General features: G+C 44.7%; 1 protein-coding gene across 10 annotated transcripts in view; it reads right to left on the reverse strand.

Moving 5' to 3' along the window:
• Positions 1–22,977, reverse strand: part of Cacna1e (calcium voltage-gated channel subunit alpha1 E) — a 367,641-nt gene that overhangs the window by 27,096 nt on the left and 317,568 nt on the right. For 6 of the 10 annotated variants that reach the window (XM_048809891.1, XM_015491735.2, XM_015491733.2 and 3 more), the window contains 7 exons: positions 22,623–22,733; positions 18,870–18,953; positions 18,055–18,180; positions 14,993–15,058; positions 10,835–10,926; positions 10,104–10,269; positions 5,154–5,281 (listed from right to left, as the gene is read on the reverse strand). In XM_048809891.1, the coding sequence (XP_048665848.1) occupies positions 5,154–5,281; positions 10,104–10,269; positions 10,835–10,926; positions 14,993–15,058; positions 18,055–18,180; positions 18,870–18,953; positions 22,623–22,733 (773 nt within the window). Of the gene's footprint in view, positions 1–2,016; positions 2,114–5,153; positions 5,282–10,103; positions 10,270–10,834; positions 10,927–14,992; positions 15,059–18,054; positions 18,181–18,869; positions 18,954–22,622; positions 22,734–22,977 lie in introns of all 10 variants that reach the window. The other 4 variants (XM_048809893.1, XM_048809892.1, XM_048809888.1 and 1 more) reach the window with 1 other exon arrangement.

Here is a 22,977-nt window from a genome sequence, read left to right on the forward strand (position 1 = left end):
ACAGGACAGGAGGGGGTAGGGCGGGAGGGGTGGCAGGAAGAGGTGAGGAAGTGGGGCGGGGCGGGGGGCAGGGATGCAGACAGGTAGGAGAGGAGAACAGGCATTCCCAGAGAGCCAGAACAAAACAATACAGAAAACAGGAGAAGAAAAACAAAATGGACAAAACAGGAGAAGAATAGGAAACCTGTTAATCAAGGCAAATCATACATGTGACTCCATCCTGGTGCGGATTTATATCACGCCCCACACAGACCCGGGAACACCAGTGGCAACCTCTTGTCCTGCTGACACTGTCAGAAGGCACTGACGGGGACTGGTTCATTCCTCTTCCAGTAGCCTTACCCTGACTTCCCTGCTGGTCCTGTTTGCCCCCAGCAGTATAAACTTTTCAATTCCCAGGGCTGTGTGTGAGCGGTATAAACCGGATAGACGGTGCTCCAGCCGTGGGTGGGAATTCTGGTCCCAGGCTGTGACAGGGACATTGGCCTGGAAGTCAGGCCTCTCTCCTCCCCTGAACCCACAGGCGGAACGTCGTGTATCCCCCCTCTGTGGTGTGTGTGCAGCAGGAGGCGGTGGCTCGCGCTGAGTGGTGGGCTGAGGCTGCTTGTCAGAGTCGGCCTGTTGCTTCCACCTGGCTCTGTGGACAAGAGGGCTCTTTATTCCCCAGCATGCACCAGGTTGACGGCATGCTGGGGATAGAAGAAACAAAACCAGGAGGAGGAAGAGCATCTGCATGCCATGCTGCCCTCCCAGCTCTCCCACATGCGGCTGCAGGTTTCACCAGGGCGGAGTTTAAAGAGTCTCAGGCAGAGGCAGCTGTCCAGCCTCCCGAGCACTGAACCACTGTGTCACCAGCCCAAGCTAGCTCCGTCCATCGCCCAGGTAGGCTTCCTTCCTGAGCCTGGGGCCTCTTCCAGCTGCCTGGGCAGGGCTCTGCCTGAGGGAGTCCATGTGTCCCTCCTGCAGCACCAGGAGAGGGCTCCTTGTCTAGCAGTCTTGGCTTTGGATGGCTCTACACTGTAGAGCCACTGGGATGTAGAAAGTTCCCAGGGTATGGCAGTTTGAAAGGGAGGTCCTATGTGCCCCTGGACAATATCTTTGGTCTAAGCAACAGAAGTGACATGGCAATGGTGACAGTGCCCTCACAACTATATATGGCAGGACCCTCAGTGGCCCTTCATCTTCTACAGAGGCCATCCAGAATTCTCAGAGCTATTAAACTCTCCAATATATCCCAAAATCTATGCCTCCTTCACCTCTGCTTACCTGCTGCCCTAATTCTTTATTATTTCTCACCTCATTTTTGTCCTCTAGCTTCTCCCTACCTCAGTACTGGGGATTGAACCCAAAGGCACTCAACCACTGAGCTATATCTCCACCCCTTTTTTGAGACAGGGTCTTGCTAAGTTGTGCGGGCTGGCCTTGAACTTTTGACTTTCCCGTCTCATCCTTCCGAGTTGCACACTCGGGAGGATTCCAGGCATGCACCACCTATAGCTTTTATGGTCACTTCTGGCCAAAGCACCCAGGACCTGGGAGGGTAGGCAGAGATAGGGACGGCCAAAGTCATACTGTGATTCATTATACATGAGACAATGACATGATTTAGCTAAAAATGAGGCCTCTCCGTCTCCAGAGACATAACTCCTCAATAGATTAAAAAGATTTCTGCATTTGCTGGGGGAGAGGGAGGGAGAGGTCCCTGTGGTTAAATGCAAAATAAGGTAGAACAGATTGTACATGTTATGATGCGTATGTGTGTGCATGTGAATAAAAGTGAGATATCAAATTGGCCTTCATACTAAGTCTTGAACTCATTTCTGCCTTCCCTACCAACTGTGCCCTTCTGCTTACGTAACAGCTGCTGGTTCTGGGAGGGTTTGGACCTCTTTAAACTCAAAGAAAAGCAACATGAAGGTTCTCTCATGTGGCGCAGTGGTGGTGGAGCAGAGGACGGAGAGGAGGGGTTAGATGTTGCATCCCACCACAGGTCATGGCTGGGGACTGGGAGCAAACCTTGCAAGCCACCCTGTAGGGGCAGTTCTCTCCCAGGCCCAGAGGTGGCGAGATCACCCGCACTAATTTGTACATATCCTTATACGGGATCCTGCCGCTGTAAAGGAAGCACAGGTGGGTTAATAGGATACTCAGAGAAGGGTGGAAAAGAAATGACAGCCTTGCCCTAAAGGGGAGACTGGGAGAAATGAGCGCAGCCTCTTTTCTTGGGCCAGGCAAAGCCAGACCAGAGAACAGTAGCACCAGAGAACCATCACCTTGCCAAATGGTAGAGCCCCAGTTGTCTCAGGAAATCAGAGTTCATCCATTGCCAGAAGAGCCCCAGAGCGCCCTGATACACCTAAATGGCCCATACTTGGCCAGGTGCAGTCACAGCCCTGCCTCTAGCTAGGCTTCTAAGAACAAAGACAGCCCGTGAGCCTCTGCCTGAATTCCAGAGCCGATGCTGGGCTGCTGCAAACCAGACTGCAGAATGGTTTGCTTTTCAGAAAACAGACACTGATTATAGTCAGTTACTCAGACCCGCCTATTAGGGGCAATGGGAAGTCAGTGTCTTTCTGCAGACTGTAAGAGACAAATTTCCCATTAGGCTAATTAGCAAGGAGCACAGTTGGCACGAGAGAATTTGCAAAGGGCCTGGATTCTCTTTGAAACACATTTTTCCTGAGTGCAGCCCGGGCAAGCTCTCCTCTACTTGTGAAAGCCTTCTGGGATCCACGTTCTGAAAGCTCCCTGGGAGGAGCCCTGGATACTCTTTCCCCAGCTCCATTCCTGCCACCCAGAATCCAGATTGGGTCCAACCAGAATTCCAGGAACAAGGTGACTTGTCTTACCAAAGCCTTCTTTTGTGAACTTCGGGCTTCCTGTGGAAGGGACAGAATTAACAACTGACTAATTTTCAATGGTGAAAGCATCTTTCCTATCATGGGCAAGAACAAGGCATGACCAGGGATCTGCAGACCTGGACCCAACCTGAAACTGACAAGGGTCTCACAGGAGATTATAAATATGGTATCTCCACCTCTGAACATCCAGTCCATACTGGCAGGCGTGTTGAGATGGGTGCCATGTCCTGGATTCATTATGTCTGGGTTCTTCTTGATTTGGGCATCCAAACTTCCAATTCTTCCAGAGAGCAGTTGGTCAGTACTTCCACATCGCTCACCTCTTGAGGGGATGTAATTTGACCATATAGTCTTTTATTTGACTCCTTAATGAAATTGGGAAGTAGGTGGGTTACCAGTAGCAACAGGCCAATGTCTTTTGCCACCTGTATGCATCTTCCTTTTGAAGACGTTGGTTCATTGTACTTTTGTTACTCCCCTCCATTTCATACAGAAAGCTAAGGAAACTAACCCAAATGAGGTACACTGTAACTTTGTAAAACAGAAGAGGTTCTATGTATATTTGCTTAGCTCATGTGTCTGAGCCTTACGACAAGTCCTCATGGCACTGTCTCTTCCCAGCAGCTGGAATGAGCAAGGAGGAGCATGTTTAACGCACATGGCATTTGGATCCTGTGAAAGCAAAGGAAGCTGGGGTTTCTGGGAGCCTGGGACACCAAAGTGAGGCTAGATGAGCAATGAACTCCTTTATGAGCCAATGGTTTCTCTTTACTCTGGTAAGTGACCAAGTGCAGACCTGGACCTGAGTTCAGCCCCAGCAAACTCTCCACACTTTATAGAAGCTGACTTTCCTTACTTCCAACTTGCATTTCCATATCATCGGGTACAATAACAGCGTGCACGATGCAATATCATCCTTGTGACTATCTTTCAAGGTAGGTAGGTAACATCACTGCTTGGCAGCTGAGGCAGCTCAGAGTAGTTTGGTGATGGGTCTAAAGCTGCAGAAGTGAAAGACGCAGACCTGGCTGCACTTTACCCCCCACCCCTGCCACTGCCCTATGTTTTCTAAGAGTTATATCCTGGAATGTGAGCCCAGAAAGGAAAAGCTGTCGCTCAGTCATTGTAACAGTAGTGAATTCAGATAATTCTGTGCCCTAAGTTATTAATAATTAAAGGAGAGGAGAAATTCCAATTCACCCATTCAACCTCCAAAACAGTAACCCAAGTTCGATAGCCTCCCAGGGGGATGAATCTTAGATTATGAAGGGAGTTCCAGGTGGAAGCAACGTGGTCCATTCCTGTGAAGGACAATGTCTCCTGTAGTATTTTCAGAGGGGGACCAGAATGGATAGAATGATAAGTTATGACCCAGAAGCTAAGATGACCTGGGTCAGAAAAGTTCATAGAAATGTCACCCTCAACCATGAGTGCCAAAAGGCTAACTTTGTACTCTGAAGCAGGGGTTGGCAAACTCATTTGACAATAAACTTTTGATAATAAAATATTTTGAATTTGAGTATCATATCATCTTTGTCAAACACTGTACTCTCCCTTTTAGTGTGAAAGCTGCCATAGGTAATACATATGTGTATGGTGCAGCCATGCTCTAATAAAACTTTATTGGCAAAAAACAAACAGTGGACCAAACTTAGCCCAGGAGCAGTAGTTTGCTAACCCCTGTTCTAAAGCCCAAAAGAAGTAACATCACTTCAGAACTTCCAAACAGTAAGAAAGATTTTTTTAAAATAGATTATCCCTGCCAATTCCTGCCATTTAATTCAGTTCCACATAATTAAAATCCCATAAGTGCTCAAGAGAACAGTTGAAAGAACTTGTTTGGTTTTCAGTGTACAATTTCAGAGTTTATCCAACTGTATCTGTTGAGCAGGGTGAGGGAGGTAAACATTACTGACCATGGTGACCAAATAAATGTCTCTCCGAGCTAGAAAATCCTTATAAAACCCTTTGGTCACTCAAAAGAGTCCACTAGCATTGGCAAGAAGAGAAGGAAGATTACTGGACGCTCCTCTGGGAGTGGACCCAAACAATCCACATGAGAACTTTGAGGAGATTGGCAAAGTCAAGCCTGTTACAGAAGGAAAGAGGGTCAAGAAGCACAGGGTAAGCCTCTGAGGACTAGTCCAATGCCAAGGCCTCTCCATGGGCCACCACAAAGAGGAGTCTCCTCTCCTTCTATAATAGGTAAACATTTGGGTGGCTCCAATGCCAACCTCTTCCCTGAGAACTCCATAGACCCTGGATCTCTGGGTGGCCCAGAGGCCTACGCACCATGCCGCTCTGTCATATTCTGCCCAGACGCGAACAAACTCATCCAAGTGGTGAGGCCCCAGGATGGAGGAGTCCCGAGTCAGGTACTCAAAGTTGTCCATGATGACAGCCACAAACAGGTTGAGCATCTGAAGGGCACAGGGGAGAAGAGAAGTTAGGAGCAACCTAAAGCAGAGCTCAGGAAGCAAAAAAAAGAAGCTTCAAGGCACATAAAAGATTTCAAAAGTGTGTTAAGACTGAAACTCCTAGCAAAGCGCATCAATCTTGCTGAACGCAACATTTTTTCATTATTCATACTGCACATTCATCATGTGAGCATTATGTTTTCATTTTTCTATGCCATTTCATATTTGCAAAATACTCCATAGCCACTTTTATTATCTCTTCAATTTATTTAATTGTTCTTGTGGCAGAACAGAGGTAGCAACCTCAGCATTCTCAAAGCCTAGAGAAAGTCAAGGCCTGATACCAATCTTCCCTCTCCAACCTCCCTCCTCACCTCTTGCTCTACAGAAAGGACCCAGAAAGAGAACTGGTGAGAGGTTTCAGAGCTGAGGGGGTGGCCGACTGCATGAGGACAAGCAGCTCTTCGTGGATCTGAAGCAGCTTTTCCCGGACCCTGTTCTCCCACATGTCTGCTCAGCCCACCCTTCAGAGACACATTTCCAGGCCTAGAACACTGCTTGAAGCACCCAAGGCCTTCACTAGATAGTATCACTTGAATATTCTTGCAGAATTACATAGTATTTAGAAAAGACAGTGATGTATTGGAAACATAAAAATGTTACAAATTGCAAGAGCCATGAAAGCAGTACATGCAGATGATAGTGGAGACAGAAAGGAGTACGAAGGCAACTTTTCCTAGCTGAGAAGATTCTTGAACTGAGTCCTGGGAGATCAAGCCCTACTTATCAGACAGACACAGGTCTATAAGGCAATATTTTAGGTAGAGGCAGCATAATGGAAGAGAACACAGACATAGGCAGGGACAGGGACCCTCCAGGAATCGGTAAGGAGGGCAGAGTAGTGGGACCAAGGGCTGAGTCACCAGCCCTTGGTATCTCATCAACCTCATTAGAAAGTCTAGACCAAGAGTGGTGACCTGGACAATAGCGCATATCACAGGCCTTGCTCTTCAGCTCCACTGTCCTAGTACCCAGCAGCTGACAGTATGGATACAAATGAGCATGGCCGTTTTCCAAGAAGGCTTTGTTTATGGACACTGAAATTTGAATTTCATATAATTTCAACATGTTATGAAACAGTATTCATCTTTTTTTTTCCTCCCCCAATTCTAAAGAATATAAAAACATTGTTAGCTTACGGGCCATATAAAAGCAGGTGGCAAATCAGATTTGGCCCATGGGCTATCATTTGCAGAATTGTGGTCTAGACTATTATGCAGGCAACAGGAGCCACGAAAGGGGTATAAACAGAGGCAAGACCAAGGGACATGCACATTCAGAAAGAACCCTTGGTAACTGTGCAGGGGTGGGCAGGAGACCAGCAGGAGGGTCTTGTGGTGCTTCTGAATCAAGCCAGAGGCCAGGAGAAGAGCAAAACCAGGATTAGAGAGTTAATGAAGTTGGACTCCTTAGTACTTGATGACCAGCAGTTAATTTTGTTTCTTGGGTGCCCAGCCCCTAATGACAATATTTCTGGCATAGGTTCTTGCCTATTCCTAGTTAGTGTGGTTCAATGGGCACCATGCTATGACCCAGTCACTGAATCCTACTTCCTTGGGCTGCAGTGATTCGTGACCCAATCAAAGCCAATAAAAGAATAAAAGACTAGCATGTAAGGATATGAGGTCTACAGCTGCTGATGCAGCCATCAAGGGACCAAAAGATGGAGTGTTTGAGAAACAAGTAGAGGAAGAAACCTATAAACAGAGAAAGCTCATCCTGGCAATGTCATATGAGCCCCATATCAGGCCTTGCTTCAGCCTGCCCAGGACACCTCACTGCCATGAGCCTGTAAAATCCCATCTTGCTTCGGCTGGGTCAGTTGTGCTTTCTGTTATTCGCAGTTCTCCGATAGAGACTAACCAGCCAGTGGGATGAAAAACAGGACGCTCTCAGGTGGATTCCCAGGTTACATGGCTGCCGTATACACAGAGGTGCCATATACACAGACAGGGTAAGGAAAGTCTAGGAAGGACATGGTTGGACAGTCCCCTCTGCAACATGAAGAGAGTGCATTCCAAACTAATAGCCAGTCTCTTCTATCACTCCTTCCTGCTACCTCAAACAGAAGTGGATGGCTGGTGGTCTGCTTGTCTTCTCTTGCCATAAGGGTGAAGACACTCCCTAGGGGTGTCGCAGGCATGAGTAGGTCCTAACAGCTCTGTAGAGCCACCGTAACAAGCCCGTCCACCTTCCTTCAGACTCTACTCACATGAGAGGGAAATCAATGTCCCGCCTGGTTAAGCTGCTGCTATTTGGGGGTTTCTGTCTCATGGAGGTAAACTTTATCCAAACATGGGCTTTTGTTTCTGTCACTGAGATTGGAGCCATTGTGAATTTATTCAACCACTGCTTGGATTATAAAGAGTTCTCTATATATGCACAGATTTCTTTTGTGCTCCTTACAGAGTACCTATTGTTACTGTTGACAAAAATATTTGCATCGTTGTTACCTCACCTTTGTACAGTCTTCAAGAGAGTGCCTGGTGCATTCACACCTATTGTTTGTTTTAATGCTCACTCTCATCCTGGTGAGGCAGGTTTACCACCGGCCCTTCAAGGAAACAAGTGCTTTGATCCACATTTGTGTTCTGAGCCCCCAGTACAATGGCTGGCTGTGCATCAGGCAATCTCTGAAGAATGGTCTCAGCTGAGAAGTTGTGTGACTTTCCCAAGGTCACAAACTCAGTCTCACATAGAGCTGAGATTTGAGAGCAGGTCATCTTGTACTGAATATAGCTTCATTAAAAATAACATTAATGTGAATTATGCAGCACCCTCTATCTTGAAACTCTAAAAGTACCTTTATAGCCTCTAATTAATTTTCCAGTTATATCTTTGGTTTCTTTTAAATATTTATTATTAAACACTTAAACCATGTAGGATAAAACTGGGATGTCCGCATGCCCTTCTTTCTGCTCCATTTCACCCCTACCGATGCACTCATACCCTGTAACCTGACTTTCCTCTTTTGACTATTGGTAACTGAGGAAATGAACCTTGATGACAGTTCTATCCCAGTGCCTAGCACAATGCCAGCCTTTAACAGTCACTTGATAAAAATGTGCCAAGGGTGTGAAAAAATAAACTTAAAACTCCAATTAATAACAACATTCTGTTTTCTTTCAGTTATTTTCCTCATACATTATGCTTCTAGATTTATAAACAGGATGCTGTCTTGTTATTTTTCCATGGCAAGATGTTTCACTCCCAAGAAGGAAGTGTATTAAAACACATGTATCAGTTCACTGTGCATAAAATTTGCATTACCCAGCCATTTTTTTCTCCCATTTTAAAGATACTATGAAAAGGAAGGCATCTTGGCCAAGGCTAATATATAAATGAAGCCAAGGCCACAGAGGGGCTCCCCCAGGCTGCAGCTGGCTCACTCCCTGTATCATGAACCTGTGACCCCCCCCCTTCCACCTGCCTGCAAGCCCCTCCCACTCACTGGAGAGAGCTGGACCTCGGGAAGGCACTGCCCCCTGTGATCACTACAAAGAGTGGAAATGCCTGGACATGAGACGGTTAACTTGCCTTTTGATGCAAGGCCATGGACCCGACCACTTTTCAGCAGTAACACTGTTTTAGTTTGGGATTTTTTTGTACTGCCAGTGGCCTGAGCAGTGAGGCTGAGCTGAGGCAGGTCAGAGTGGCCAGAAACAGCACGATGACCCTTTTATTGATCTGGTAGCACCTTATACATTTACTCTGTTTACCACTGCTTGTCTGATGTACAAGGCAGAAATTTCTGGATGCTGGGGACTCATGTTTTCTTCAAAAGAAAGAAGAGAGACAGCGGCATTAGGACTCTCACCACTTTCTAAGTGGGTATGCTCCACATACGCACTTAGTATTTACTGTCACACAAAGAACCCCATCCTTTCACACCTCCAAGCTGGCCAGTTGTCATCAAATCTGATGACATGTCAGGAGTTTTGGGAAAAGTATAAACGGCAGCCGCACCCCAGAGAAAAACCCCAACATGGCGCCTAAGGACCTCTTCTTCCGACCTTCCTCTTTTCTGCAGTGGTGCGAAAAGTTCCCGCCCCGTGTGAACTCTCCCGCCGGCGCCAATTTCAAATCTCGCTGGCGGGGAACCTTAGCCCCAATAAGAACTAATTCCTGGGCTCCGGAGCTGATATCTGGAAGAACTTGCCAATAAACGGGTGGCCTGCCATTTATCTAAGCCCTACCATCTCCCCTTAGTTCTATATAAGCACACAGCCTTTTGCAATAAAATTGGAATTCTCCCGGCAAAGTGTCTTTGCGTGGGGAATTCTTTCAAGGAGAGAACCACATCTGTCATCTTGAACATTATCACTCTACTCTTATTAATCCTGTCACCTTCTTTGTCCAAAGTGCTTTTTCTCAAATAGTTCAAAACTCCAAGAGAGGGGCAAAGTGCTCCTGGCTGTAGTCATAAGACACCTGAGGTACAAAAGAGAACAGATTTGCCCTGGGTCACTGCGGAGTCCACAGTGTACAGTCACTGAATGCCTGAAGCCTTCTCCCTGCTCACAACAGTTCTTCCCTACAAGGTGGCAAAGACTCATCAACCAACAAAAGTCACCCACCCAGAGCCCAAGGAGTATCCTGACCTCCAAGAGTCCTCTGGAGGAGGACCCATCCTTTCACATGGGCTGGAGTCTGAGGGGAGGGAAGGAAGACAGCGGGGAGAGAAGAGGAAGGCGTGCATCAGACAGACTGGGGCAGGTGGCACAGGCTACACCTCAAGCAAGAACAGGACCACGACGTTGCTCACCAAGAAGGAGCAGAAGAAGATGAAGGAGACAAAGTAAACGTAGGCCAGGTCGGTGCCGCAGCGCTCATTCTCATTCTGCCCTGACGGGGCGGTGGTGTCAGGCTCGCAGCCTTTCTCCCCAAGGCACGACAGCATAATCTCCTGCCAAGCCTCGCCTGTGGCACTCCTGAGCCAGAGACAGTGTGGTTAGGAGGAGCACATCAGCTTGCCCTGGCCCTCCCTCAGGCCTGTTTCCCATTTGTCCCATCCTTTGCCCTGCAATAGGCCCTGTGGGCTCCTTTCTTACACACGTGGCCCTTCTAGTGCTTTCCACGCAGACATGAAAATGCCAATGCCCTCTCCTGGGTTGTGCATCCCACCCACTGCTTCTGTCTGCTGAGGAGTCTCTACTGACACTGGGGACAGCAGTGGGGCTCTAAACTAACCTAGCCACCTAAGGTATCAGCTCTAAAATGGAGTCGGCCTGCCACAAACTGTCCTTGTCTCCCCCTCCCCAACCCCTGGAGGATATGTTCAAGTTGAAATGCGCAAACTAGCTACTGAGTCAGAGTCACTGATGAAACCTCCTTTTGTCACGGGATAGTTTGGCAAAGGCATTGTCCCCTGCCCCCTTCCACATATCCCAATGGGAGCAGAAGGAGCAGGACAAAGGGAAGTGGGCCATGGGTTGACAGCTCCCAACTTTCCCTCTGTCAAGAGGCTTCAGATAGAACAGTTACGTATCCAAGTACCTGAAGAGTAGCATGAGGGACCCAAAGAAACTCCGGAAGTTGTTGTGCCGATTGATGTGACTCTCCTCGTCTAATTTTATATTTCCAAATACCTTGGGGAGAAAAACAACAGAAAGCAATGAGCATCGCTGAACTGCCTGTCCAGCATGGGCCATCAGATGCACCTGGGGGAGCGTGAAGCCACCTGTGTGACTTCCTGATGGCATATCCCGGAAGCAGATGGCTCAGACCCAAAGAGCTGGGGACACTATACTTTTAGCCTGGTAGGAGGACTCATGGTCTTCCCCACCACAGCAGTGCACTGAAGGCGGCTAACACTGGAAGTGCCAGGCTGAGCAGAGAGCACAAAGTCTTGTAATTGAAAGATCACTGTGCCTGCATGGAGTTCCTCCCACACCTAATTTAGTCTTTTTATTCCCTTGTTACCTGTCACCACAGTACTCGAGCCGTCTGTCAAAGACTTTATCCCACAACAGGAGAACAGGGAAGGTCACCCTTTCTTTCTCTCTCTGGTTCATGATGGGAATATCTATATTTGCCAAAAATAACATTTATGGTTTGGGCAGATGCTGCTCTGGAATTTGCAAGCAGTTTATATCAGAGAGGGACATATCTGTCTGCCATACATATAAATTAGACCCTCTGGATAGAAATATATTTCAGTAATCTAAGTCCGTAAGAATGGACATGCACATATTCACATGCATAAACACAGCATCCTTCAGAGACCCACATTCTATCCCAAAGTGACCATTTATGCCAAAGCTGAAACAAAGTTCAGACAATGGCATGGAGAAAGTCAGGACAACTGGACACTTAGAAAAGAAAAATGGAAATGATAGCCAGTTCTAGCAGTAGAGGGAGGTTTGCTAATCTGCTGCTGGACTGTGGTCACTGTGAAAATTCATGAGAAAAGAGGTACCCACCCCCCAAAGATATTTATCCATAGGCACCCCAGAGCAAGGTCAAACCCAAGCCTTCTCTGAGAAGGCTGGCGTGCGTACACACACACACACACACACACACAGTCTTCCTCCACTACATTTCAGATTACAGGATTTATTCTCATGAGTCAGTGTTGGTACAACTGAGGGCTTCCTGGGTCACTTTTTCCAGCCATCTGAGACAATTTTTAGCCCACATTTAGCATGCTTTAGTTTATCCAATGTCTGCTAAATGGAACACATTTTTCCCCTAACAGTTTTTAGAATGTGCAATTGAGGAACAATCTCTGCCCCCAGCTATTTTGCTCAAGTAACTCCCACTGACACCTGCTTTGGGAATTTGTTCTCAAAGCTGTTTTTCAAAACCCAAATACTACTTGTCTCAGGGAGAGTGGAGGTGGCAAATGAGGCAGCAAAGGAGAGAATGGAAAGAGGGAAGGAAGGTGGAGGGCCTTCAGAGAAATAATTGCATAAAAAAAAAAATCCCACCCATGTGATCAAATCTAATTAGTTCTGGACACTCCAGGAGGAAACTGTCTTATGTTCTTGTCCCCTTCAAATCTCCTTTTCTTTTCATTCTCCTGGCTCAGAATCAATGGATTATCCTTGATCCATCAAATATACACAATTTACAGGGCTTTGTGTCCTCCTATGACGGTTCCCACAGAATCATCATTAATTGCTTTATCAAATATCCATCCCATCAAGAATTGTAGAAAGGCACACTGCAATTTTGCACATGCTTTATGTGCAACAGTCAAAGAAACCACAGCTCTTTTGAATTTTTTCTAAGATAATTTTCAAGTCAAAAATGTAGGATTACAAAGGTAGTCTTTAAAATTTCTTTTCACTTAGACTTTGCTTAGTCTAAACCAAATCTCCTACATCAAAAGGACCTGGAAGAGAAAGAAGGGTTGCTTCAGCAAATTTCATGAGTATAGCCTTAAATCCATTTACACTTAGAGTCAGAGAACTTGACAGAAAAAGACATGGGAGAGGATCTAAGCAACTTCTCCCCTGTATTGGTGAAGGAGTCCAAGCCCAGAGAGATTCAGTGACTTGATCAAGTTTGCCTACTGGTCAGTGGCAGAGCTAAGGCTGAAAACCTCACCTCACTTCTAACAGCCTGTCACCCTGGGATCCTTCTCACATGCAGCTCATCACTTCTTCCTAACATCTTCAGATTCTTCAACAAAGGTCTCTTCTCCCAAGAAGCCTTGGAAAGTTTGGAATAACAGTTCTTCTCATGGATACATCTAGTTGCCATTTATGTCTATCTAAAAGTTTCTCTCCCACCCTTTTGTCTATTTGTGTAGACCTCTGTTTTGTGGTAACTATGTCTGATACAGTCTCTCTAGTACCAAATGCAGAGGTGCCTGGTGCTGGGTCTCTGTCATGGACCAGCAATGGTAACAGCCTATCAAAGGTAAGTCTATGGTAGAAATGATACTCAAGTCTCTGGAGAACAAAAAGAGTTCTTATTTTTTGGAGAGGTCTAAGGAGGTTGACATTGAAGTTTAATGTAAAGACCACAATTTCATAATAGCTCCTACCTCCCACTAAAAGATTAAATATTTGTGTTTACCTGTCTGGTGGGATGTGATATGGTACAGAGCTAAGAATATGGGATGTGGAGCAGACAGAGCCGAATTCAAGTCTCAGTTCTTCCACTTACTATCTGAGAACTTGAACAAACTATAAGCTACTTAACCACCCTAACTATCAATGGAGGTGACACTCACCTATGTTTTCACATCACTCAGAACACATTAGTCAGCTCTTGTGCTCTCGTTGCCTTCTCTCTAGATAATCATGTATGCATGTGTCCATACATTTGCCACTGTGTATGGCACACTGAGGAACTCAAGGAAAGGGAAATAGCATGGTCATCAGGATCAGTATCATCCATAACAGGTCAGAATTGGAGACAGTGTTAGTTTGGTCACTGTGGCTTAAAGATAAAAAGGGGTAAGAGCTATTTTGAACATGAACAAACAGAACTTGACTGAATCACATTTCATTTGGCTGTTCAAGAATATTTAAATTCTAGGATCCAATTTTGGGGAGTTAGGAGGAACCTAATAGAAATCATCAAGTCAGTCTTAAACTTGAGCAGGAATTCTATTTCTACACTGCTGACATCATCACTACATCTTTACTGAAATATCCTCAGCAAAGAGAACTCAGTAGGTTCTCAACCAAGTCTCATTCTGATGCTTGACATTTCTGGAAAACAAAATTCTCCAGTAAAAGTGTTAAAAGAAGAAAGAAGTCAAGTCAGAGGAGCATAAAGAAGAGATGCTCTGGAAAGGGTTACTGATGCAGCCAACTTGGGAGACAGGACAGCAGCTCCAGGTGGCAGACACCGCTGAGAAGGCAGCTGGCAGTCCAAAGGCAGCCAGATGCCTGGCTGTAGGAGACTGCCAACTGAAGTCCTCTGCTGGGGTTTGATTGGGATCTCTACAAGCCAGAGAGCTAGCCCTTCTGAGACAAGCAAAAAGGCCGGGTATCCTGTCAGGTCCAGAGGATGTACTGCTGGCTATTTACGTTGTAGTTTACATACCACAGATAACTATTGCCTTTGAAAGAGCTTTGGCCTCTTCCGGCTCAGCAGCCTCTAGTTACTTGCATAAATACCCAGAATGGGAAGGTGATCTGCTTCTCAAGTTCTGAAACTGGGGAGGAAGTGTTGAACCATGGGAACCGTCCAGCAGGTTGTATGGCCCTCTGACATAGGAATCAGTCAGAATGCGGCCCTTGAGTCTCCCTAAGATGGACAGCTGCCAGGAACTCTCAAGTTATTCACAATGATGAGTCTTAAGGCATAAATTTCAGCCAGTTAAGACTTAGCTCAGATGCATTTGGCGTCACCACATATAAGAGGAACCAACATCCAACTTTCTTTTGGGTCAAGTCTAAATACCAGAAATCCTGAGAAATGGATGGTAAGATCTACCCCCTCCTCTTTAGTCTCTTTGGGGAATCCCTCTGGCTGAGAACAATGGCACTATCTTTGCTTTACTTCTGTTGTACCCAGATATCTAACTGCTTATAAGCCAGCACCATGATTTGATAAACTCAGATGTTCCTGAACAGACCATCCAGATAACAAGATGTGGTTCAAAGCATCCTCAATCCTGAACACTCAGGTTGCTGTGTCAGAGACAATCTAGGCAACAGTGGTCCCCCACCAGGCCCTGATGCACCAGCTCACCTGCATCCCGATGATGGCATAAATGAAGAAAAGCATGGCAATCAAAAGGCAGACATAGGGCAGGGCCTGGAAGGAAAGATGATCATTAATCAAAGGCAGCTTCCATACTCAACAGTCTGCAGTTACTTGCCCTGAGGCTAATTTAAACAGAGGACTGGGACTCTATTCCTTGAAACTGTTGGTTTGGTGCAACACTTTTTTAGATGTCCCTGTCCTCCAACTGAAATGTAAACAGCTGACTATAGGGAGACTTACAGTTGACCTTCTTTAAAGAATATTCACTCATCCAGAAACTTCGAATTCAGATTCAGTTGTTAGTGAGGATTTTAAGAAATGTGTGTCCAAGGAGAGTTCAGAAGACTTCCTGGGCTCAGAATTCATCTCAATTGGCATGCAGATTAATAATCTGAGCAATTGTGATGCAGATGACATAGCAAGCATCTAGCTTTGGTTTCCAAATCTCTGTATTTCTCCTTCCCAAGCTTGGTGTGGAGCCTAATGAATAATCTGGAAGCACATTAAAATGACTAGGGTCTCATATGTTGGTCTGTTCCTGAAAGGTTCTTTCATCTTCTGAGGAAACATCATTTATCAGTGCTTAAACCTCCTGATATTTCATTTTGCTTCAAGCAAAATTCCCAAAAGCCTTAGCCATGACAATACCCTGCCATGAATCCACACAGCGCAAGAAGATTCCATATTGTGTGTGCTTATTGACACTTTGGGATGACAGCATTTCCATAGGGGGATGGAGGGCAGATGAAGGGGATACAAAGCAAAGAGCCATTCTTTGTAGCTGGGGGAGGATCCACTCACAGGCAGTTTGAATTTGGGACCAGGAGGGGCCACTACTTCTAGGGTGATCTCCACACTGACATGAAGTCCTTCTTCTTTACCATCTATTACCCTTTCTGGCAGATACAGCTACTGTGAGTCTCCACCCTGTCTTGAGTGTTACACCAGGAGTCCCCGGAGAGTTGCTGAAGGCTTTCAGGCTGCTAGAGCAGAGCAGAGCTTATCAACAGAGCTAATGAAATGAGGAGCGCCATGAGGCTATTTACAACTTGAATAGAGGAGAAAATTAAAATGCAGCTGAAAGCTGGTGGGAGAATCTCCTTCTCCAGTGAAGTCTGGACTCCCAAGACTAAGGAAACCCAGGGGTGTGGTGCCCAGGGACACTGGGAAAACTCCGTCTCTGGGGCTGAGAGTAAGGAGGCTGGGTTTCTGGCCACCTGGAGCACTGCTGCCTTCTATCTTTACTTCCTGTCCTTGTTCTACCTTCTCCACTCAAAGTCTCTAGTCCTAGTTCATCTCTCCCTACTCCCAGCTTTAGGGAGAAGACCAATGATTCCATCTGTTCTCCTTTTTTGTCAAGCCAAAAATTCCAACACAGAATAAGGGAAAAGTAGGAAGAACTTCTGAGGAGGGGAGAGCTGGAGAGCTGGACGATGCTTTGGGCTGGGTGGGGAGGTCCAGGTGACACTGCTTGTTTTATGCTGCTCTCGACTTTGTATCTGCAAAAGCAGGCTTTGTTAATCTGACTTTTAAGAAATTGGCTTCCGTGTCCCAGAGCTGTTTAGGAAAGGAAAATGCCTATCTATAACACTGTTACCTGGAGGCAGGTTCACCTGATCTCTGTAGTATTCACTGGAATAGGCCACCATTTGGCCAATTTTTGACATCCCTTTCTTTAACCTTAATAGTGCAGCTTCCCACAGACATGGCGATTGTGATAAAAATGACAGGATGACACATATTTCTTAAGATCCTCACTAACAACTGAAGCTTGTTGGACAATCCTCTGAAAATAAAAAAACAGCTTTAAAAGCATCACCCAAGACTCAGATGGTGGATTCTTGCAAAGGTTTTAGGTTTCTCCTCCATCATTTCACATTGGAAAAATAGTTTTCACTGAGATGAGGACTCTGTGGGAGTTATCATTCCTAACAATTACTCTGGACATGATAAAAACATCAAGGTTGTCTGTAGGAGCCTCAACATCCTTACAATTGTTCTCACATCTCAGACTTCAAGGTCTGTGATGAAGAAGTAAATCAGTAATTATGATGTGGGGTGAACTCCCTTTCTAAATGATGACAAACCACAAATTTACTGGCCTGTCCTCTTTAGTCTTTTAATTAAGCTATATAATTAAAATAAGAGACAATTTGGCAAATTCATGATTTCTCATTTTTGAATCAATTTCATCAAATTTAATTTTAAACACATCAATTAAAAACTTTGTTTTTTTCAGCACAAGGAAAAGCCATTTGAATGATACATAAGCCTCCAAAACCTTAAAAGCCACTCATTTACGGTATTTGCTAGAGCTCAAAGATAAATATGTTTGAAAAACTTCTTTTACTGGAAGTTCCCACCACTGAAGTGAGTCTCGGGTGTTGATTTTTAATTTGCATTCATTACAGATACACTGCTGTATGGCCCCACAGGACTGTATAAAAGAAACTCCCTGTATTAACTTGCTCAGACATTCATATTTGTAGGTCACAGAGGTAACCATTAGCACACTACGCATTCAGTGGCTCAGGAAATAGACACCGATGAAGATGTAGGGGAACTGAGCATGAATCATCTTGCTAGGAGACACACTCAGTGAGTCCTCTGAAAAACTGTTATGTGAAATAAAATCACTGACAAGTCCCTGGAAATACAGAAGACATCTGACTACAGGTACCTGGCTCTGTGCTTGAGTGGGATTGTTCAGGGCAATTTGGAATACCAAATACCAAAATACTTAAATACCTCTTTAAGAGGAGAACCTACTTCATAAAGTATGTACCCAGCTTCTGCAGGGAGAGAGGAGGCCTAGGTTACAAAGGCAAAGTGACTTTTTAAAATACAAGTCTACCCAGAAACATGAGCTGATCACTACCTGTCCAGACAACCTGTGCTCTGAATGAAGAACTATAGTATTTATTAACATTTCCAACCACACACATTTTACTAACTTCACCTTCCCAGAGGTAAAGGGACAAAGGGAATGATGTTGGTTCCCAGTGCCATCTGGATCAATCGTCAGAAGGCACCTGGGTACCTCTTACCTTAAAGGACTGCACAAAGGTCCAAAGTAAAATGCGTATTGTGTAGCCCTGTCGCAGAAGCTTTATGAGGCGGGCAGCACGGAAAAGCTTCAGAAAGCTCATATTGAAGCCACTGGTGTTCACCAGCTGGTGGACCAAAAGGAAACATGCAATTAGGGACATTATGGTCATTTAGAAAAATCTAAGCACTAGTATTTGTGTATTTATTCCTCATTCAGACCACAAAATAGAACACAGTCTTTGTTAACCCCAGCTGCAGCTGATAGGCCAATCAGTGAGTCCATCTCTCTAAGCCTTCCCAGGCCTGCCCTCTGCTCCCACGTAGACGGACAGGGGAATCATCCCTGCCTACCTGAGTCAAAACTGGCCTCCCTAGCCTCTACCAAGTGGTCTGAAGTCTGCACTTAGGTGCTAAAAGTGCAGATCTAGTAATTCCTGCAGTATTCAAAGAGAGTTACAAGGAGCTTTCCAAGTCTTCTTTAGAATGAGCAAATTTGGGGAATCTATTCAAGTCTAAGGCTTTAGAGGGCACAGACAGTGTGCCTCTTTTGAGACTCTAGCAGAACTCTGCATACCAGCTTTCTTCTGACATCCCCTGTTCCACTTACCCCACTAGGTTTCTGCTGTTTGATGCAAGCAAGGAAAGATTTCCATGAGATCCAGCACCACTCCAAAGAGGGAAGGAGTGAACTCCCAACAATTAGAGGGGGACACAGTTTATTTGGTGGGTTACAAATGGACTGAATGTGAAGAGATTTTTTTTAAATGCTATTCCAGGGCCAAGCTTAAAGACAAGGGTCTCCTGAGCCATTCACCTTGCTGTCAGTCAGGATAATTTCTGTGATGCTGCCAATCACGGTGATGAAGTCAAAGATATTCCAGGTGTCTCGGAAATAGTTCTGCCAAATGAAATCAGTTGTAGGAACATTAGAAAAAGGAAAAGAGATAAAAAAGTGAGGAAGGGAAAAAGGCATCTTTCATTATATAACTTTGTCACTTAGAATTAAAACTTGTCAATTCATGCACAAGTTCATTCTAACTTTGGCTTCAGTTTCCTATTTCTAACCAGAAATTCTATTTTTTTTTTTTAACTAATTTGAGAATTTCTCCTTTGGAAAGCAGTTCCATCACTATTTGAAGACCTTATTTGAAATTGTCACTAAAAAGCCTATATGCAAGAATTTTTTAGCAAATATTTATTTTTAAATGACCGAGGTAATGATTCATAAATTAAAAGCACCATATTTAATCTGCACAATTTGGTGAGTTTGGAAATAATTATATAACTGTGAGACCATTTAAAACCATTACACAACCATCACTTTCAAATTGTCAATATTATATCAAGTGACCCTATAAAAAATACAGTTCTGTCATCAAAAAAAAAAAAAAAAAAGCCACCTCCTACATTATAATCGACTACAGGTCACAGACATGCCAAAAAACAATCTTCTAATTCCATTGAGCCCTTTTGAATTAGCAACTCATTGACAGTAAGATGAATAGACTTCATCTTCCCCTCTTCTTCTGCTGTTACACTTTTTGAGGAAGTGTATCCAAGTTTAAAAAAAAAAAGCAGCAATAAAATAAGTGGTCTGAAGGAGGCAGAAAGGATCCGGAAGATCCACCAAGCAGACAGCCCTCCCCTTAATCAGACAGAGGACTGTACATCGATCCTCTTAGCTCAAGTGAACAGGCCTTGGATTATGTTCCTTACAGTAGGAAACTTAGGTCTCTGAAAAGGTCATGCTTGACCCTGGGCAGCACCTCCCTTAAGAGATTCTCAGGGAACTGCAGAAATGTCCCCCATCCTAGTCTCACGACTGCCATCAATGAGTCCCTACTATATGTTCCAGGCCCTTGGAATTCTTTCGACTCATTTATTCTTCTCATGGATCTTGTAAGTAGGTGGTGATAAATGCCCCATATCCAAAAAGTACTGAGTAGAAGGATTGGCAAGGGAAATGAAGAAAGAGGCAATAGAGGGAAAAGGAGTGTACAGAGAGAGCAGTTCATTTAATGAGCACCCATGTATCTAAGGCAATAAGGTAGCTCCTGCTATCCTCGCTTGTGTGTGTGAGAAACCAGGCTGATTCAGTTCGAAAGGCACATGCACCTCCAGGGCATATGGAGAAACTGATGCACACAGCTTCACTGGGAAGCTTATTTTCCATTAGGCTACTAAGTTCATGATGGTGGAGCCAAGTCGGGTCTCTGAATTTCTCAATTTTCAGGGTTCTCCTATTCTCCAACCTGGGTAAACCTCCTAATTCTTGGTTCAGAGGACCAGAAGACTTGGGTTCCATTGAGGATGTTTTACAATACAGAAGAGCATACTGTAGCATAAAATAGGAGAGTGTAGTACAGTACTCCCCCCCCCCAATGTGTGGTTTCATTTTCCACTATTTCAGTTACTTGTAGTCCAAAAATATTCAGTGGGAAATTCAAGAAATAAACAATTCATAAGTTTTACATTGCACCGCATTCCAAGTTGCATGATGAAATATTATACCATCCCACTCCACCCCACCAAGATCATGAATCATTTCCTTTGTCCAGTGTACCCACACTATATATGCTATCCATTAGTCACATAGTTGCTGTGTAGTTATCAGATCACCTACAGTGCTTGTATTCAATAACCCTTATTTCATTTAGTAATGGCCCCAGAGCACAAAAGTAGGGATATTGGCAATCCAGACATACCAAAGAGAAATTGTAAAATGTTTCCTTTAAGTGAAAAGGTGAAAGTTCTCAATAGGAAGGGGAAAAAAACATAGTACAGTTATGTGCTATGCTCATAATGACATTTCTATTTATGATAGATATAATAATAATGCCTATCTAACATAGCTGTTTTGAAGATAAAATGAATATGTATTAATTTTATTCAGTTATAAGGTATGTCGCTTCTTTCCCTCTTTTTCTTGTTTCCTTTTTATTTCCACTCTGCTTTCCAATTCTACAACATTTTATCATGTAATCTTTAAAAATGTAGGCAACTTTTTGATTTCCTAATTAAAACAATAATAATATGGCCATAATGATGAGATCTGCCATGCCCATTTCAGACTCACTGAGAAGATCTGACAACATAATATATATTGGGGTATTCTGAAAACCCAGAGTACTCTATCAATATAAAAGGTTAATCAGGACTAGTGGTGCCTTTGCAGCATGAATGAACGCCTCTACACCATGAATGAGAACACAGGGGTGAGGGTGGGAAGGAGGCGGGTCTCAGGGCCAAATCCTCAAATTAAGCCTGTGAGTATGTATTCAGCATTAACCATAATTAGACACATAATTGGGGACTAAGTCACAGACACTGTCAATACTACATGCAAGTCATGAAGATGCATAGAGAAACTCTCCCTGTTGTGGTGATGGCTTCTCTCAGTTCACCCTACTTGGGGTTACACTGTAATAGTTCCTTTTTAACTTTTCATTTCCCCAATTCTCAAAACACTCAATAAGGGAGTCAAGTACACCACAGTGCAGCCCCCCAAGGGGCTTCCTTCAACTTTCCTCCCTGAACAACCCAATTAATAGTTTTTCAAAGAACCAGAAAGAGACCAAAAGCAGCCCCCACATTCAGCACTGACAACGAGCAAACCCAGCCCAGAGTCCCTATTAAAGCTGCTACCACACACACTTATTCAGATCCCCAGTGAAGTTTTCTTTCTTGCAGGGAAAACCATATATACACACGGAACTTGAACTTGAATTGGTAGCCCACACCCTAAATAAGGTGAGGCAGCTGTCAAGTGGGCTTATCTGCATCCCACTGAACTAGTGCATGCTGAAGGGTGGGGTGGGGCATGGGGAGGTGTGTGTGGGGGGTATTTTGTTTAAAGGACAAGGAAGCAAAGGCCAGGTTTTCTTAACACTTAAGAGCAGATGCAAGAATTTGACAAACAATTATAATTAGTAGTTGAGGAGAAGTAAAAGGACAGCTCATGCCAGAAAAATTCACTGCCATCTCCCCCAAACCCAATTCCAGAACCCTCCCCCCACCCACCCTTTAAAGGTCATTGGCCTTTGTAAGCCTAAGTAATAAGCATTTATCTTCTTTGGCAGAAATTACTCTTTATGCTACTGAGAGGAGGACTAATAGGTAAATCTGTTATTTGCTATGTAAGGGGTTATGAGGGGCAGGTATTTTTCCATTTGAGTCATAAAATTCTTATACCTTTTGCCAGTGAATAAGCACTCAAGGTTTATTAGTCTAATCTTCGCCATGCATCATTATACATAAGTTGCAGTTCTAGTAAAACCCAAATGGCCCCCCTTTGTCTGCTGACAGAATTTGACAGGGCCAGGGCAGATGGTTAGGTAGATATGGACCTGGGGAGATGCCTGCCTGACCCTGTCCCCCACAACCTCCCCCCATCACCTCGTCTCTTAGGCAGTTTAACTGAGGAGTCAAAACGAGCCCACAATTCGGTGGGCAGGTGTGTGAACAATTTCTGGAATGGCAGTAACCACCCCTCTTCCAACAAACTTTGGGAATGTCCCCAAATGGAAGAGAAGACAAGCCTAATGCTGGGATTGATTGAGTGACATACCAAGAAGCCAAAAGCGATGATCTTTAGGACACATTCCAGGGAAAACACCATGGTGAAGGCGATATTCAAGTACTTGAGGGCCAGTTCATAGGTACAGGGAGCAGAGTAGTACTGCCAAGGAGAGAAGACAGACAGAGTCAAAGCCTTAACATGGGGGGGGGTCACGCATGTCACTGAGTCCAGCCCTCTCTCAACCTGCCTTTGGGAAAACTGTGCATGGTTCAGGGAATGAGATAGACATTGAGTGCTAGAGAGAATTACATATCTCGTGCAGCAAATGGAGCAAAACAATCCCGTGTCCTCTCGGACTCTTCATGGCAAAACCAGAGGTCTGCCTAGAGATGAAGGTGGCAGG

Source organism: Marmota marmota, unplaced genomic scaffold (assembly GCF_001458135.2).
Source record: "Marmota marmota marmota unplaced genomic scaffold, marMar, whole genome shotgun sequence".
Lineage (NCBI taxonomy): Eukaryota > Metazoa > Chordata > Mammalia > Rodentia > Sciuridae > Marmota > Marmota marmota.